Below are 17,123 nucleotides of genomic sequence, written 5' to 3'. Positions count from 1 at the left end.
TTTAATAATATAATAATCAGGGTGACCATATAATTTATTGTTCAACCCAGGACACTTTCAAGTGAAAGGGGACTTTATTAATAATTTGGTCAAGACAGGAGGCCTAGAAATCAGGACAGATGTTCACTGTAGCTATAATTAATGCTTAATGAAATGTGAAAAGTATCTTCTGGTTTCCAACAGAAATTTCGATTTTAGTGTTTGAACAATAAAGGACAAAGGAGTCCTTGAAGTCCCATACCACACCCCCATCTCAAGGAAAACAAACATTGAGGACTGTGAAATTTAAATATTTATTTTCAAAACCCCCAAGACACTGGAGTATGCTTCACCTAGAAACAGATTACAGGACGAATAGCTATAATGAATAAGCAATACAATTTGTATTTGGGATGCAATTGTGTTGTAAAGTTTCAAATAATCAATTTATAAATTTGTTGCTTTTACTTTTACAAAAATATTCATTTAACCCATAACATGAGTTGCAAAATTATCTCCAGACTTCTACAGATTATATACTGTAATTGCGTTTCAGTTACACAGCAGGTGAAAAATTTAACTGAACCATTACTTCAAAATACAATGCATTAAAAATAATTGTTACAATATAGGCACCAATGAAAAGAATTTTCTTGGCATACAACACCACAACAACTTTCTCAAGTATCTATATTACGTAAATTAAAAAGAGGATGTAATGGCCACTTTGACTAAAAACTGTATTCCCTACAGGAAGAATATCTTTCTTTTAATATTTGACAATTACTCAGATTTTTTTAAATGACTTCTGTGCAAAAACCAAACTGTGCAGATCCAAACAATTAAACATTAACTACCAAAACTAAATATCAATAATTCTACAACTACTGAAATAGAGCCCCAGTTCAGAACTTAGGCAGGCATAATATATGTACTGGGCTTAAAAGAAAAAGGCATCACCCACATAATAGTACCATAAATATAAGTGAAAATTAACTGTGCAATCTAACTTAACCTTTGTGTGGACAGAAATCATCCTGTACTATGGTTATTTTCATATGAACTAGAAAATGCTCACTTAAATATCCTTTTAAAAACAACAAACTGATGCTTATTAGTGATAATTATGAAGAACAAAAATATATAAATAGTTTATAGGACAATTCATTACCAAGGCAAAAATATGCTGGTTTAAGTTATATTCATACCTGTTGATCAGGTATTTAATCACATGACAATCAGCTTTATTTTTTGGCTCTCCAAATCCAAGCAGATAGTATGGGATTTTAGTTGAAGATGTAAAACATGAAGCCAGACTAACTCCTCCAACATTACCAAACACCTATCCTTGGGTAAATGATCTTGCTTTAAATTTCTAACCATGTTAAATAAGGGTAAAATTGCCTCTTCTACCTGAAAGAGAATGTAAATACTATACACCAAGAGGTACCTCTGTTGCTGTACATTGTCTGTAAATGCTTCAAACACAGGGTCTCAAATGTGATAATCATTGAGCTGCCTGGAATATCATACCAACTTGGTAGAAGAGTCAATACTTTTACAGGTTTCATTTAAAAGACTTTACTAAAATTTTCTGTTTTAAGAAGGTATGACTTATTTACACCTCCCCACCAATAGTCATTTCTAGAATATGCATGTTTTTTAAAAAAAAAAGCTTTTTGAAGCTTGATAATTTACAAAAGCTGAATATTGAGAATGACTTTGAAAGACCTGTATGTTTCAATGACTGTAGAGTCAATTAAAGATCAAAATGTGAAAGGTATTCATCCTAGTAACTTAAGAAATAGGAATACTTAAAAGCAAAACGGTGTCTCGACATTTACTAGAATACAGGTGAAACTATAGTATTAAAAGTTATTCCTTACAAAATAATCCTTTCAAAATATAAAATGATAAACACCATCACAAAATAGTTTAATAGCTTCTTCCAAATCTTCAGTGTTGCAAAGATCCAAAAGGCACATGGAGCTCATGGGTTAAGCATTGTTAATCTTGACGTAGGTTTGGTGGGGCTCTCTGGGTCCATAAGAAACAGAAGCCAATAATAAGTTTCTTAGGGGGATTCGTCTGCTGAACACCTATAAAATTTTTTAAAAATTTAAACCAATGTACAACTATGCATGTTTATATTTCTCCTTTGTATGAACTCTGCAATGAAGAAACTGATTCCACAAAAGGGATACATTGTTTCTATTGAATCTCATCATGTAGATGTTAAAATATAAACAAGTTAAAAAATCCCTTCTGCATCTGATTTCACAACTTCCGATTGATTTGTTTTCAAATGGGAGGTTTTCATTAAAATATAAGGATTTTAAGAGGGGGTTAGGTTTGAGAGCACAAGTGAGCCTTATCAGATAGAAAGATCTTTGAGAGTGTGTGATTTCACAGGTCACAGAGTTTGTTCCATCTCGATCCCAGTGGCATCACAAACACAAAGAAATATAAAGATGCACGGAGAAGAGATATAGCAGGGTCAAGGCTAAAATCAGTATCACCTTATAGCTTGCTTGAGCTAAGAAGTGTATATGTGTGCATGCATACAAAAGTCTTGTTGAAAATTTTTTAAAAAATTAAATGTAAGAACTTTTTTGAATGCAAAAAAATCAAATGAATATTTCAAGAGACAACATAGAAACTGAAGTTGAACATAAGAGCCCTTTTTTGGTCTGGATTGAGTCCCTCTACCTTTTCCTTAACTTTTCATATGGAGGTCAAACGTAGGCACTTTAGCACTGGAAACTATGCAACTAGTGGTGTTTTGTTCAATTCTGAGGGTAGTGGCAAGAAAGAAAGCATTCCACAATTATATTAATAAGAGCTCAAATGAGAATATGCTCAGTGACCTTTTGTCTATACTCTTACTAGTGGAGAAAGAAAAATAGGTCATTTCATGCAGTGGAAAACTACCTTGTCATGCCTAAAGATAATCATTCCAAAAGCTAATGTTTAAGATAGACAACAAACAAAAACTATTTTTAAGTATACAACTATGTATTAAAAGGTGACTTTGTTAGGAATAATTGGAATGGTTGAATCAAAGGAATTACATTGCATCATAAATTAACATACAACAGAAAATGCAAAATAATTTTTAAAATGACATTTCCAACTTACTTTTGAAATTTTTCAATTAGTTTCTTCACCATTTTATCTGTGATGCCGGGACAGGTGGCTTCAGCCACCGCAATACTTTTCTCGAGTTCTTCAATCGCCTGATTCCTGCTAGCGTTATTCTCGTCCTGCTGTTTAAGCTGAGAAAGAGTAATAGTTAAAACATTTAAAATATTATACTACTTAAAACAGATATCCAAGGCTAATTAATCTGTACTTACTTCAGCAAATGCAGGTGTGATTATCATAGACAAACAACTCAGGGTTTGCACAAGATCTTGCTCCTTTGAACAAATAATATAGATTATACACGTGAAATTAAGTGTCATGATTTTCTTATTCTTTAACAAATACGAACTAATTTGAATCCCCCACTGAAAACAAAAGATTGTATGCAAGGCAAGTCTCTAAGCTTTCTTCCTATCATTCATTCCCATTTATCATCCAGAAGTCCTCTAACTTCTGGGAGTACAATAGATACCTGTGATTCCCTGGGCTTATGTATCTCCAGGTGAAATGCACTTAAAAAAATACCAATATGGCCACTTAAATAACTTCTATTAACTTTTCTTAATTAGCTCAAAACTAATGACAAATGAAGCATACTACAAACACAGTGAGGCAGACAGGCATTTAGGAGTATTCAATGGTAATAATTTTCGGCCATTATAATCTCACTACATAGTTTGAAAAACTGTATGAAGAGTAAGTAATTGTCTCCATATACATACTGCCCCATTCTGTACTTTCTTTGGATCAGGCTTCTTTCGTACGGTGGTAAAGCTCCATTCAGGATGAGTATTGTTTTCCCTGCTGGTAGATTCCCTAAAGAGATTGCCAAAGATACCTCTATAAGTGCCCAAATGATTCAGCTTGGCAAAAATACCAAATCAATGCAGGTAGAATCTAAAGGGATAATTGTCCCAATGTTTAAAAACTCATGATGCAAAAAAGCATCTGATCTCAGCTTCAGGTGAATACTACATTTTACTACAGAGTAGTAGTGGAGTGGTTCTCAACTCTATGTGTGCTTCATTGAGACCTCCTACCATAAATAAATACCTGTCCCTCACTACTCCCCACTTATTGAATCAGGGTCTCCAGTGGTGTGGCTTGTGATTGCTTTAAGGTTCCATGAGTGACTCTTATGGGAAGCTAAGGCTAACACCCATTAGAATAGGGCACAAATTATTCTGATATTTTTTATCCCTTTCCAACATTAGGCAATTTCTCAGAAATGGAAGAATCTCAGAGTAGTATCTAAAGAAATTTGGTGTTGCCTTTGTGCCAGTTCAGCTGGTGGAGGACTAAATTCTGGCATAGCATACAGACTTTCCTAGTCTAAATTAATTGACGGACTTAGAGGCTGAATTTTTAATGTAAACGCTGCTGTTATAAAACCCTACAACTTTTTCAAGAAATAAAAATCATACCTAAATGAATATTTAAATGTATCAGTCTGATCTTGGTTTGGTACATGGCCAAGAGGTGGGAAAGGCCTGGAGGTCAGTTCTTTAGAGGGATTTTGCAGGTTGCCATCAAAGTATGAGAAAATACAGCTCCTTATTACTTTGAGCAAACTAATATAACACCTTTAACTGAATCCTGTTCCAAAATTTTGTAATATACTCAAGTATCCACTAGGGGTTAGACCAAGACCATTTAAAACTAGAGCTATTCACTTCCAAGAAAAACATGTTTCCAACTTCATTGTATTCCACAGACTGTGATTGAAAAAGATTTTTGCAGTTTCTAAGGTGAAATTTCAAAATATGGTTTATATTTTATGCTAGAACAAGCACACTGGAGCATAGCTAAAAGATATACAATATTTAAACAGGCTGCCTAGATAAAAATTAAATAATTTGTACATACGAATCAGAGCCCTCGGAATCAGATTCATCATCACTGTGTCCTTCTGCCTTCCATCTCTTAAAACGATCTATCAGTTCAGTCAGATAAGAAGTCTTCTTTGAATTTTTTACAATGAATTTGTGTTTCAGAAGTTCTTTTGCTGTAGGACGCTAAGGATAAAAAGATCAAGGCTGCATATGACAATTGTTGAACTCATGATTACAAGGAATGGTTAAAAAATATCATTTGAATTACTAAGCTGAAAGGTATAAAGGTATGTCTATAGACATAAGAACAACTAAAATGCTGTAGGAAAATAGCTAATTCTATTACTGAAGTGGCTCAAGGCAACCACATTGAATCTACTACTTTGGTGTCCCAATTTGTTAAAGCCCAGTGGGCAGCAGGTGGCTTACCCACCAGCAAACCGGCAGGCAGGGCCTTCTCAAAAGCAGAGAGACACATGACAGTATTTAGAAAGTAAACATTTAAAAACATTTCAAAGTAGTGTTCTAAAATACTTTAATCACATTTACTGTAAATTTGAAAAAACCTGATGAAAACTTGCAAGGCTGTAATTTTGTTATTATCTACACATATCTTATAATCCCTTCTCCATCAGAAATCAATGTCTATTGCATCTAAATGCAAACACCAGGTGCTGTGGAGGATGTTCCACCTCCATTTTATTAATATGAGAATGTTTATCATCAACTTAAAAATAGTTATATCAAGTTTGGACTGCTCTTGTGTATTTCCCATCTCGAAAAGTCACAAGGCAGCTTTATTTCAACAACAGTAAAACAACTGTAATTGAATCCACCAAGTAAATGAATGGAGCTCACTAGCCTAGGAAAAGTATACAACTTCACATTGAAGTTTCGAAACACCAAATAAAAATAGTTAAACCTGGCCAGGCGCGGTGGCTCATGCCTGTAATCCCAGCACTTTGGGAGGCTGAGGAGGGCGGATCACTAGAGGTCAGGAGTTTGAGACCAGCCTTGCCTACATGGTGAAACCCCATCTCTACTAAAAATACAAAAATTAGCCAGGCATGGTGGCGGGTGCCTGTAATCCCAGCTACTTGGGAGGCTGAGGCAGGAGAATCGCTTGAATCTGGGAGATGGAGGTTGCAGTGAGCCAAAATCGCACCACTGCACTCCAACCTGGGCAACAGAGCAAGGCTCCGTCTCAAAAAAAAAAAAAATAGTTAAACCCAAATATAACTTTTCATGAAAAATGAAAACAGTTGAATAAAAATCATTGTATTTATACATACACTTTAATAATGACATAATACGAAGTTAACTTTATTTCTCAAATTTATTTCCCCCTGAAAGAGGAAATAATGAATAGAATAAGGAGGAAGCTGAGGATCAAGAAAAAAATGAAGGTTAAGGAGAAAAAGAATGAAGAATCTGGTTAAGAACTCAATAGAAACAGCAATACAGAAGGACGAACCAGGTTCCTGGATGGATCTTAGACAATTCTCACATGCACTGTATTCCCTATTGCAGGAAAAGCTGTCTTTGCTATAAGTAGATCTAATAATAGAAAACAAATAGTAATAATAGCAATATATACTCACAAATGATGGATCTTTGTTCAGGCAAGCATCAATAAACTCCTTAAAAGACTTAGTAAAGTCTCCAACAAGAGTTGGAGGATTGTTTTTGGGAATAAGAAACAGAACTCTCATTGGATGCATATCGGAGTTAGGTGGCTCTCCCTTGGCTAGTTCAATAGCAGTAATTCCCAATGACCAAATGTCAGCCTAAGGTAAAAGGAAAAAAAAAAATATATATATATATATATACATATACATATGCATATATATGTATATCACCTTGAAACTCCATTCCAATATACTACCACAAAATAGTCTGCGGAACCTAATGGCTATACAGTACTTGTCTCTCAAGAAAATGTGGTGTTAATAAATTTTTATTAATAGAATTCATTTATGTAAAACATAATGAATTCCATACTTTCTGCCAGGTACCCTTCTCGGAATGGAGGATTTCAGTGGTGTATAAGCCAGACAAAAATCCCTGCTCTTAAGGGGCTTACATTCTATTAAGAAGGACAATAAATAAATAAATAATATGGTGCCAGATGGTGCTAACTTCTGTGAAGAAAATAACAAAGTATAGTAAGAGAGTAATGAATCATGGGGACAAGGGTGTTGCAAATTTACATAAGATGGCCAGGGAAGACTTCCCTGTGTAGGTGATGTTTAAGCAAAGACCTGATTGTGGGAAGAAGGTTTTTTCAGACAGAGGAAAGGGCAGGTGCAAAGGTCCTGAGGCCAGGGTGTACTTGCTATGTTTGAGGAACAACCACGAGGCCACTGTGGATGAATAATCTAGAAGAGAGTGGTAGGAGATAAGACTGGAGAGGCAGATAATGGCCAGATTGTGTAGAGCTTTATATGTCACAGAAAGGACTTAGGATTATATTCCACGTGGGATGAAAAGCCATTGAAGTGAATAGGGTGCAAATATTAGTTAGCTGCGAGGGAATTTATGATTAAACAGCAAAATATGACATAACTCTAGCTTAAGAAACACTTGTGAAACAAGGAAAAATAAGGCAGTGTATTAACTAGGATAGTGTGCCATATATAATTTATTAACAAGCTCAAAACAGTTTGTACAGGTAATACTTTACTTTTGAGTCATAAGCTGACTGTTGAATAACTTCAGGAGCCATCCAAAATGGAGTTCCCACAAAGGTATTTCTTTTAATCTGTGTATCCGTCAGCTGACCAGCAACTCCAAAATCAGCAAGTTTAACATCTCCTTGTTCTGAGAGCAAGACATTGGCAGCTAGGAGGAAAAAAAGAAAAGAAAAGAAAAAACTCAGCTTGCTCAGAATGCTTCTGTTTTTCTCAGGTTCATATTAGACTTTTGTATACCTTTTATGTCTCGGTGAATTTTCTTTTCTGAATGCAGATAGTCCAGACCTTTTAAAATTTCCTTTAGCATGGTAGCAATCTGGAACTCATCAAATGGACCAGCTCGAAGCTTAAGGGGAAAAACACACACACACATACACACATGTGTAAAAGTTTGGAAACATAAAATTCAAAATTGGTATCTTTGAAATGAAGAAATCACTTAGACACATGATGCCGCTCTGTTTATCAAACCAATATCTAAACAAGGAAGGAAAAATGTAAAATGTGAAGGAAGAAAGCAAAAGAGTTCAGTCAAAGGGCTGAACAGGTTTTTTAATGATTCAATTTAATGAAAGATAATACGAGCCCTTTTACCTATATACTAGGCTTCAAATTCTGAGGTTCCTGAATATTTACATCAAAGATGGAACAAATATGCTTACATAATGACAGAACCAACTATCTTTTCTTTAGATGGAAAAAAAGAGAAATCAGCTACTTAAATTCAGGCAATTGCTGTGAAAAAGTTGCTACATATTGACACGAAACTGATTTTTAGGTCAGAGAATCCATAAGATTTCCACAGCAACTATTTGATCATATCAATCGGCATTTATGTATTTTAATAATATGGTAAAGAATAGCCTTTTTTAAACTCAAATTGTAAATTTAGCCAAGAATATAATAATTAAACTATTCAGACTATGATGGTAAAAAAATTAAATCATGGAGGGATAATGTTTTTCAAATAAATGTAACACATATCCCTTTATTTCCCCATCCCTGTACCAAAGCCAATAGTTCCAACTGGAATACAAGGAAAGCAATGATTAGGTTTCAGGAGAACTTGTAATGGAATATCTGAAAATCCCTCTTTAAAATAAATGGTTATTTTAAAATTCTGGTACCTCATAAAGCACAAACAGTGGACTGTACAATATTATTACAGGAAAGGGTGGGAATCTAAAGTCAGAGCCGAGGTAGAGTTCTGTTTGCTTCTGGAAGGAGGGAAGAGGTGGTGAAAATTAAACACTGCCCACTCTGCCTCACACTGGGAGGGATCCACAGCTCTTTGGCACCTTGTGTATTTCATCTTTCATGAATGCCATATTTATGCTGAATAAAGGGCACTTTCATGTTGAAATTTAACAGCTTAAAATAGAACTCATACTTTGGTCTCACCATCTAATATTAACTGTGGTCTGGGTATATAGTATACTCCAGGGATGTCTGTAATTCAATAGGTCCCTTTCCCAGGTAACATTATCTATTTACTTTCAAATCTATCAACTTCCACCCCAAAGTTTCTATTTAAACAGTAGTGATTAAAATAGTTTCTAAAGTCCTCTAGAAAGGGTGAAAATGGCATACTATTTTATTAATGGCTGGCAATGAACTTCTGAGGTACTACAAAATAACTGAAGGACAAACGTCACACTACTTAAGATCAGTAATTAGTATCATCTGATCATAGGACATTGGCAAGGCCAGAGGAGGTATATCCTTGGTTATTTTAAGTGATTGGGCAAGATTAATGTAATGCCTACTAGCTATCATTCTGAAGGACATCTAAAAGTAACATAAATAAGCCAGTATATTGCCTAATACAGAAGTTTTTAAAAATATTTAAGTAAAAACAACAAAAAGGGGATCCTAAAGATTCATGAGCTTATCTGCTATATTTTAGGTTCATGTTAAAATTCAATAAAAGTGAAATCTCAATTAACTGGGTGCTAGAGGAGGATGGGAAGAAAGACCCTGTGGCAAGGAGACTTCTCCATTTGAACTTTTCTCCAATAACTGAAGAACTTGCCATGTCTCTAACAGATAATATCTCTGTCCCAGGGCAGTGTACTTGCCTTGTGTAATTTGCCTCTGTTGTCAAGTGAGAATATGCAGGAGAGGGACCTTGACTCTTTCGAAGACTGTACATTCGTGAGCTCATGGATCTTCGTCACACTTTAACTTCCAGCCAGTCCCTAATGCAGTCTGCTATTTTATGCCTTCTCTTATGGTTAGCATATTGTTTCTTTTTTCTTGGGGCTCATGTTTTATTCTAGTCATCTTATTACATGTGTTTTTGTTGCAAGCCACCACGATTCTTTTTGGAAAGAAGTGGAGCATAATAAACTCAATAAAATGATGTGCAATATACTCAAAGTCTGCTCACATACAATAAATTGTTTTTCAAGAATGGGAGTGACTCAAGGTAGACGCTGTATAATGTTGACATAAATGACAAGTTGTAATCTTATGTTATTCCATTAGTTAGGTACCAGGCACCAGTTTAATTTGAGAAACACTCTCCGCTAAACATCCCTCTTATTTCCTCTTGTTCTTAGTAGCAGAGCCTTCCTCTACACCTAATCCTGTCTTAGATTCCCCCAAATGATAGCATTTATTTGTACAGGAATATACATGAAAAAGGAATAGCACCTTTTCTCATTATCTGCTCTCCCTGTAAAATCTAGTTAAATGAGTTTTCTAATTAAATCACAATATTATTGAATTTTAGAGCTAAGAACACAAAATTAGAGATTACTGATTCAATTTCTTCATTTAACATGTGAATAAATTAAGACACAAAGAGGCTAAAGGGCTGCCCAATATTTGCCAGGCAGTCATTGTTAGCGCTGGGTTTATGACCTAGGGCTTTTGATTCTTAACCAATACAGTACTAACAACATTTTTCATTCATTGAAACTGTTATTAATGGCTATTTGTTTTATTAAGTAGAGTTCAGAATAGCAGGATGAGATTAAGATCTCACAATCATTTAACTTGGAGATTTCATAAAACTGACCAAACTACTATTAGGGGACACAGATTTGGGTCATTGATTGGGGTTAGGCCAGTGTTCACTGCTTAACATTGCTATCAGTGATCCTGTTGAACAGAGTGGCCTAGCTTTGCCAGTGCTTCCAAAACGGGGAAGAGACATGGTGAGCACCCTGAGGGACCAGATAAGACAACTGATAAATTTGGAAAGGGCTCTTAATATTCGAAAAATGGAAGGAGGATCATGAAACAATTGAGAGGCTTCTTGTAGAGCTAATGAAAAAACTATTGAATAATATGACTCTGTGACAAGACAAATAGAAATGAGATCATTTAACTTCAAGAGGAGAATGAAGCCTGACTCCATACGCATGAAGGATTATTACACAAAGAAACATCAGTGGTGTTCTCTCACTAGAGAGGAGAGAAAAAAAAACGAACTCAGGCTTTAAGATATAAGAATTAGATTAGACACACGGAAAGATTACCAAATTCAGCAACTGATTAAACTGACATGAATTCCTAGTAGTAGATGAGGCTCTCCATCAAGTTTAATTACCATTTCTTTAGAATGGTTTAAATATGGTTCTGCCTAAAGGAAAGAAAATCTCTTATAGTCATTTCTGTTCATAAAATTATTTGAAACTTTGAGTTACTGGCAGTCAAGGTTAAAGCCTTTTAAAAATATTTAATCACTTTCAGTTAGGAAAACTCATCTGCACCTAAAAAAATAAGAATTAAAATATTACTTGATTATTTTAATCAAAACACTTTCTTAGAAACAGAATACTCTATAATTTCTAAGGCAGAAACATGCAAATAAAAAAATCATATAATATTAAAGATGGAAGGGAACTTAGAAATAACTTAGTGCAACTTCTTTGTTTTATAGAACACCTACGTCCAGGAAGTTTGTGCCTGGTTCACAGGCACAGAGCCAGACCTATAACCTCAAACACCTTAGGCCAGCCCAGTGGTCATTCTACTACACTAAGTTGCCTCTCATAAGTCATACTGAATTTTAAACATAGTATCATATTAATAAAGATTTTTAAGGAAGGGAAAGAAACTCAACACTGATAGGATCACACTAAATTGGGGAACAACCAGTGTTTCTCAAAGGCATTCTGTGTGTGAATGCATCTTCATTGGGTTGAATTTTCCTGCACACTGCAGGATTTTAGCATTCTGATCCATGACCACTAAAATGGCAGGAGCACTTCTAAGTCATTGTGACAACCCAAAATGCCATCACATTTCCAAATAATCTATAGAGGGGCAGAGAGAACTCTGTGAAGAACTGGATCTGTAGGCCTACCTTGTTTAGAACCCTAGTACCACTATCTTAGTCAATTCAGGTGCTATAACAGGATACCACAGACTGGGTGGCTTAAATAATATTTATTTCTCACAGTTCTGGAGACTGGGAAAGAAGTCCAAGCTCAAGGGGCTGGCAGATTCAAGTCTGGTAAAGGCACTCTTCCTGGTTTCCAGAAAGCCTTCTTCTCACTGCACCCTCTCGTGGTGGAAAGAAAGTCAGAGAGCTCTCTGGGGCCTCTTTTATAAGGGTAGTAATTTCAGTCATGAGAACTCACCTTCATGACTTAATTAGGTCCCAAGGTCCCCACCTCCTAATACCATCACATTGGGGATTAGGATTTCCACACATGAATTTTGGGGGGACACAAACATTCAGTTCATAAAAATCACTTTTAGTGACAGTTATCTCAATTACATATTTTTTAAAAATCTAAGAAAACTCAGTTTTTTTCAGGGATAAGCTTGCAAAAGTCAAACTTTGACAGCAATGGATACACACATCCCCTTCTAATTTGGGAGACTTTATTTTATTAAGCTATTTGCATTTCTTATATAGTCTTAGAATGCCAGCAACATGTTCAAACGTACAATACATCTGTACCTACATAAGGTAGTGGTCATGAAAAAATAATTTAATTTGAACATATTAACTAAAGCAACCACTTAGCGTGCCCAAAAGCCATTAATCTTCAATTTAAAAAATTAAGGTATGTGCCTATGCACACATTTGCATCTGTGTGTAATTATTTTAAAATACTTACAAGATCCAGTGCTGAACCACCACCCAGGTATTCCATTATTATCCATAATTTAGACCCCTGTAAAGCCATGAAACAATTTGATAATTACAAACCTGAGCCAAAATAACATACTAGCAAAAATGTTAAATCTCACATACTAAAGCACAGATTCTATTTGCATGTTCTCATTTATTTGTGGGAGCTAAAAATTAAAACAATTGAACCCTTGGAGATAGAGAATAGAAGGATGGTTACCAGAGGCTGGGAAGGATAATAGGGAGGGGGAGTTGGTGATGGTTAATGGGTACAAAAAGTAGTTAGAGAAAATGAGTAAGATCTAGTATTTGATAGCACAACAGGGTGACTATAGTCAATAACAATTTAATTATACTTTTAAAAATAAGTAGAAAAGTATTACTGGACTGTTTGTAACACAAAGAGTAAATGTACCCTGATGTGATCATTATACATTATATGGCTTTATCAAAATAGCTCATGTACCCTCATAAATATTTACACCTTCTTTGTAGCCACAAAAATTAAAAATTAAAAAAATAAAAATAAAGAACAGATTCTAAAATGTAGGTTTAAAAATGGTTGCTTGGGAACCCAGAATATATTTTTTCCATAGAACATTCCAAATTAAAATTCTGAGCTTAGACTACCCCCATACCTTTTTGCCTATGATATAGCTAAACAAATAAAAGTACTGTTTATTATTGTTGAACTTTTAGTAATTTTTATAAAAAACAAAGCTTTAAACAATTATCTTGAATGATATTGGAAAGAAAAGATAGTTACATTAAAGAATGAGGAGGTAAATGAGGGCTTGTAGAAATTTTGGGTTTGAGTCTGAGGACAATGGATATTTTGCCTTATTTCAGTTGTTGGCTTTCATTTGTTTTGATGTACTTCAAACTTTTATCAGCTATGGTTAAAGGCATTTTTGGCACACACGGAACCTAGAAAGAATATTGTTCATTTTACCTCTGATGTAAATGGATAAGAAAAAGAGAGAGTGTAGCTTTAAAAATATATGCTTTCTCCACGTGGAATTAACTTCACTGTGAGCTGAACAAGAGGAAATGGGGCTCCCGGGAGGAATATATGTATACAAATTCTAAAACAGGTGTACACACACACATACCATTCAGTATCATCAGTTAAACACTGGAATAAACCATTAAACCCTTTTTGTTTTAGCTATAGCTTAAATACAAGGGACACCTCTCTCTCCTTACCATTTCATGAGTGGTATTCCCTGAATTTTTGTGGGACCAAAGAGCTGACTGGAAGTAGAATGGTTGGCTTTACTATACTGGCAGCAGCGAAGTAGTGACTGGACTGTGTTCCAAAAGTTGATTTTTAAGTAAGATGTTTGGAATTTTAAAAGCAAGCATTTTCCCATAAAAATAATACCTAAGTTCCTGGGGTAGTCCTCCCAAAAGACAATTTCACACAAATGTATTCATTCATAGTATAGCATGAAAAGTACCAGAGAAACTCACTACTATTTGTATCTTAACAATATTTCAAGTGGAAAAATATATTCAGCATGGTGCTTCAACTTGGGATGCCAGAAACACATTTCTCACCTTTACAACCCCAGCTGCGGGGTGAAGATTCTCAAGCTACTGCCAGTAGCCCTCAAACTCAAAAATCCCTGGGAGGTATTCAGGAGTCCAATTTAAAATTTCTAGGCATCTCCATGAGGATGTGACTTTATCAAGGCAGAGAATGGAATCCAGTGACATGATGATGAGTGCTTAGGGGATGGGAGAGGGTTAAAGAATCAGAGTGGAACTGACATTGTAGTGTGGGGAATGGGATGTGGCCTAGGGTTAGGGATCACGAAGGGAGGGCTCAATTAAGACAAAATGATTCTCCTTTCCATATGCTGACACTATGTAGAATTTGTAAGAGAAATGGAGGAACAATATTCCCCTACCACTTCCTCCACTAATCTTTTTATTTTTTTGGATTTTTTAAGTTTATTATTCACAAGACTCAGGAATTCCATTTCTGTGCATAGTCAAGAGAAACTCTTGTACATCAGTAATATAAATTAAACAACATAGTTGCACATACAATAAACTTGGTTTTTTTTGGTTGAAACTTTTTTTTTTAATTATACTTTAAGTTTTAGGGAGGGGGAAGGGATAGCATTAGGAGATATACCTAATGCTAAATGACGAGTTAATGGGTGCAGCACACCAACATGGCACATGTATACATATGTAACAAACCTCCACTAATCTTGACATCCACTCTGTCCTGACATAGATGACCAGCAAGCACTGCGAGCAGAAAGCTGAGAGTCTTGGTTAGCAGTGAAGTCTACATTAGGAAATAGAGGAAATAAATTCCCACAATACTGGTGAGCGAAGAGGAGTTCTAGGAAAGGTTCATATAACTTGTATTTGTGTATAGAACCTGGGCACTCACAACCTGAGATTTGTGAATCTGACATACCTTTATACTTTTTCCAAGAGAAGAAAAAAGTGGTTCTTACAATGGTGGATAGGTTAAAAATTGTTTCTTTTGCCACAAGTTTGTTTCTAACAAGTACTATACTCTATCATATGAATTCAGAGAGCCTCCCATTCGCCTGACATTTAAAAGAAAAAGATATTATAAAACATGCCTGCCTATTTTGTAGTTCTGCATGAATGAAAGCACCTGCTTTCCAAGTTAAAAACAGTGTGTGCCTTTTTGTTCGTACTAATTCAAAACAGAAACTTGCCAACTGTCTGTCAGTAAAACGTGTTCATAGAAAGCTTGAAATGTGACTTTACAAAGTTAGTATATACCATTAAGCATTAAAATTACAACTACTCAATTTCTAGATCTGAAAATAAGGAATCCTTATTTGTTCGGGAAATCAGTGGTGGTGAGGGCTGCACGACACGCCTGTAATCCTGGTATTTTGGGAGGCCGAGGTGGGAGGATCACTTGAGTCCGGGAGTCTGAGAGCAGTCTAGGTAACATAGGGAGACCTCATCTCTACAAAAAGTGCAAAAAATTAGCCGGGTGTGGTGGCATATGCCTGTAGTCCCAGCTACTCGGGAGGCTGAGGTGGGAGGATCAATTGAACCTGGGAGGTGGAGGCTGCAGTGGGCCAAGACTGCGCCACTGTACTCCAGCTTGGGAGACAGAATGAGACCCTGTCACAAAAAAAAAGAAAAAAAAAAAAAAAAAAAAAAAAACAAAGAACAAAACAAAACAAAAAAAACACCCAAAAAACAAACAAAGACACACAAAATCAATGTGAATGTAGCTAATGCCACAGAGCTGTACACTTAAAATGGCAAAATTAGTGTTAAGTATACTTTGCCTGATTAAAAAAAAACATACAGCACATAAGATTTTATAAAACTGGAAATGACAGTAGAGATCATCTTGCCAAGAATATGGCTAGAAAATTTACCACTTCTAAGTCATTTTCTTCCAGTTTGGAATGCTGTGTCCCTACCCCACTCGCACCTTCCAACCCCTACCAAAATCATACTCCAGACTTAGTTCAAATGCTACCTCCCTAGTTTGAGGGTTATTGCACTTGATGTACTCACAGATAAGCAGGCTATTAATATGAAGCAAGTTATAAACACCTATCTGGGGCTGAACAGAGAGGATGAAACCAGAGACATCAATTTAGAAGTTGTCAGACTAAAGTAGATGAGATTAACCACAATATGCAAAAGAAGAGGAATACACATAGTAGGCATTAATAAATAAGCATCTGTTGAATTGAATCTAACATGGGGCTTCTTAGAGGTGTAGTATATTAAGTTTAAAGCTATTCCTATTTTGAGAAAAGAACATTTTAAGAAGGAACAAACTTTCCAACCTCCATTTTCTTTAAGTTTTATAAGAGAACTCCAAAACAAATGTTAACAATAAAAGAATATTCCAGAGGCATTGAGCATACATACACTGGCTGTAAGCACATACGGTTTCAGTGAAAAATAAAGAGAAGGCCAAAAAGCCATACAGACGATTCTGAAATATTTTACTTCATTCAATTCTTTTTTTTTCATAAATATTGGTGATGGTGGGTGGGAGGCAATATTTCCTTAACATACATAGAAATCTAAAGGCAATTTTCAGCAGCAAATAAAGGCATGATTCAAATTCTATTCAATGCCTGAGTGTCATTTTAAGATTTACATTGAACTAGAAAAATATTTAAGGATTATAAAAGATGATTCCAATATTATGAGATCAGAAGGGAAGGGTTTGCTTATTTTAGCACTCTTCATAAAGACTAACTTTGTCAGGAAAATCTGCCCAGTGAACTAAAATCTGCCCAGTGAACTGTGGTCATACTGATGTGTTTGTCTGGTTTTTAACTCTTGTTTTTAAAAATAAAGTTATACAGTGAGCTTAGTTAAAATGAATACCTAGTACATTTTCTGCAT

General features: G+C 35.3%; 1 protein-coding gene across 5 annotated transcripts in view; it reads right to left on the bottom strand.

The window, feature by feature from the left end:
• Positions 1 to 274: 274 nt before the first annotated feature.
• STK26 (serine/threonine kinase 26) overlaps positions 275 to 17,123 on the bottom strand; it is a 52,213-nt gene continuing 35,364 nt past the window's right edge. For 2 of the 5 annotated variants that reach the window (XM_003272616.4, XM_003272614.4), the window contains 9 exons: positions 12,727 to 12,783; positions 7,886 to 7,994; positions 7,639 to 7,796; positions 6,557 to 6,742; positions 4,990 to 5,138; positions 3,846 to 3,939; positions 3,336 to 3,398; positions 3,118 to 3,254; positions 275 to 2,078 (listed from right to left, as the gene is read on the bottom strand). In XM_003272616.4, coding sequence (XP_003272664.1) covers positions 2,054 to 2,078; positions 3,118 to 3,254; positions 3,336 to 3,398; positions 3,846 to 3,939; positions 4,990 to 5,138; positions 6,557 to 6,742; positions 7,639 to 7,796; positions 7,886 to 7,994; positions 12,727 to 12,783 — 978 coding nt within the window. In that variant the 3' untranslated portion in view covers positions 275 to 2,053. Of the gene's footprint in view, positions 2,079 to 3,117; positions 3,255 to 3,335; positions 3,399 to 3,845; positions 3,940 to 4,989; positions 5,139 to 6,556; positions 6,743 to 7,638; positions 7,797 to 7,885; positions 7,995 to 12,726; positions 12,784 to 15,615; positions 15,628 to 17,123 lie in introns of those variants that run through there. The other 3 variants (XM_003272618.2, XM_003272615.4, XM_030807080.1) reach the window with 3 other exon arrangements.

This window comes from Nomascus leucogenys, chromosome X (assembly GCF_006542625.1).
Source record: "Nomascus leucogenys isolate Asia chromosome X, Asia_NLE_v1, whole genome shotgun sequence".
Classification (NCBI taxonomy): Eukaryota; Metazoa; Chordata; class Mammalia; order Primates; family Hylobatidae; genus Nomascus; species Nomascus leucogenys.
The sequence above is the reverse complement of the archived record's forward strand: the minus strand, read 5'-3'. Positions and strand labels throughout refer to the sequence as shown.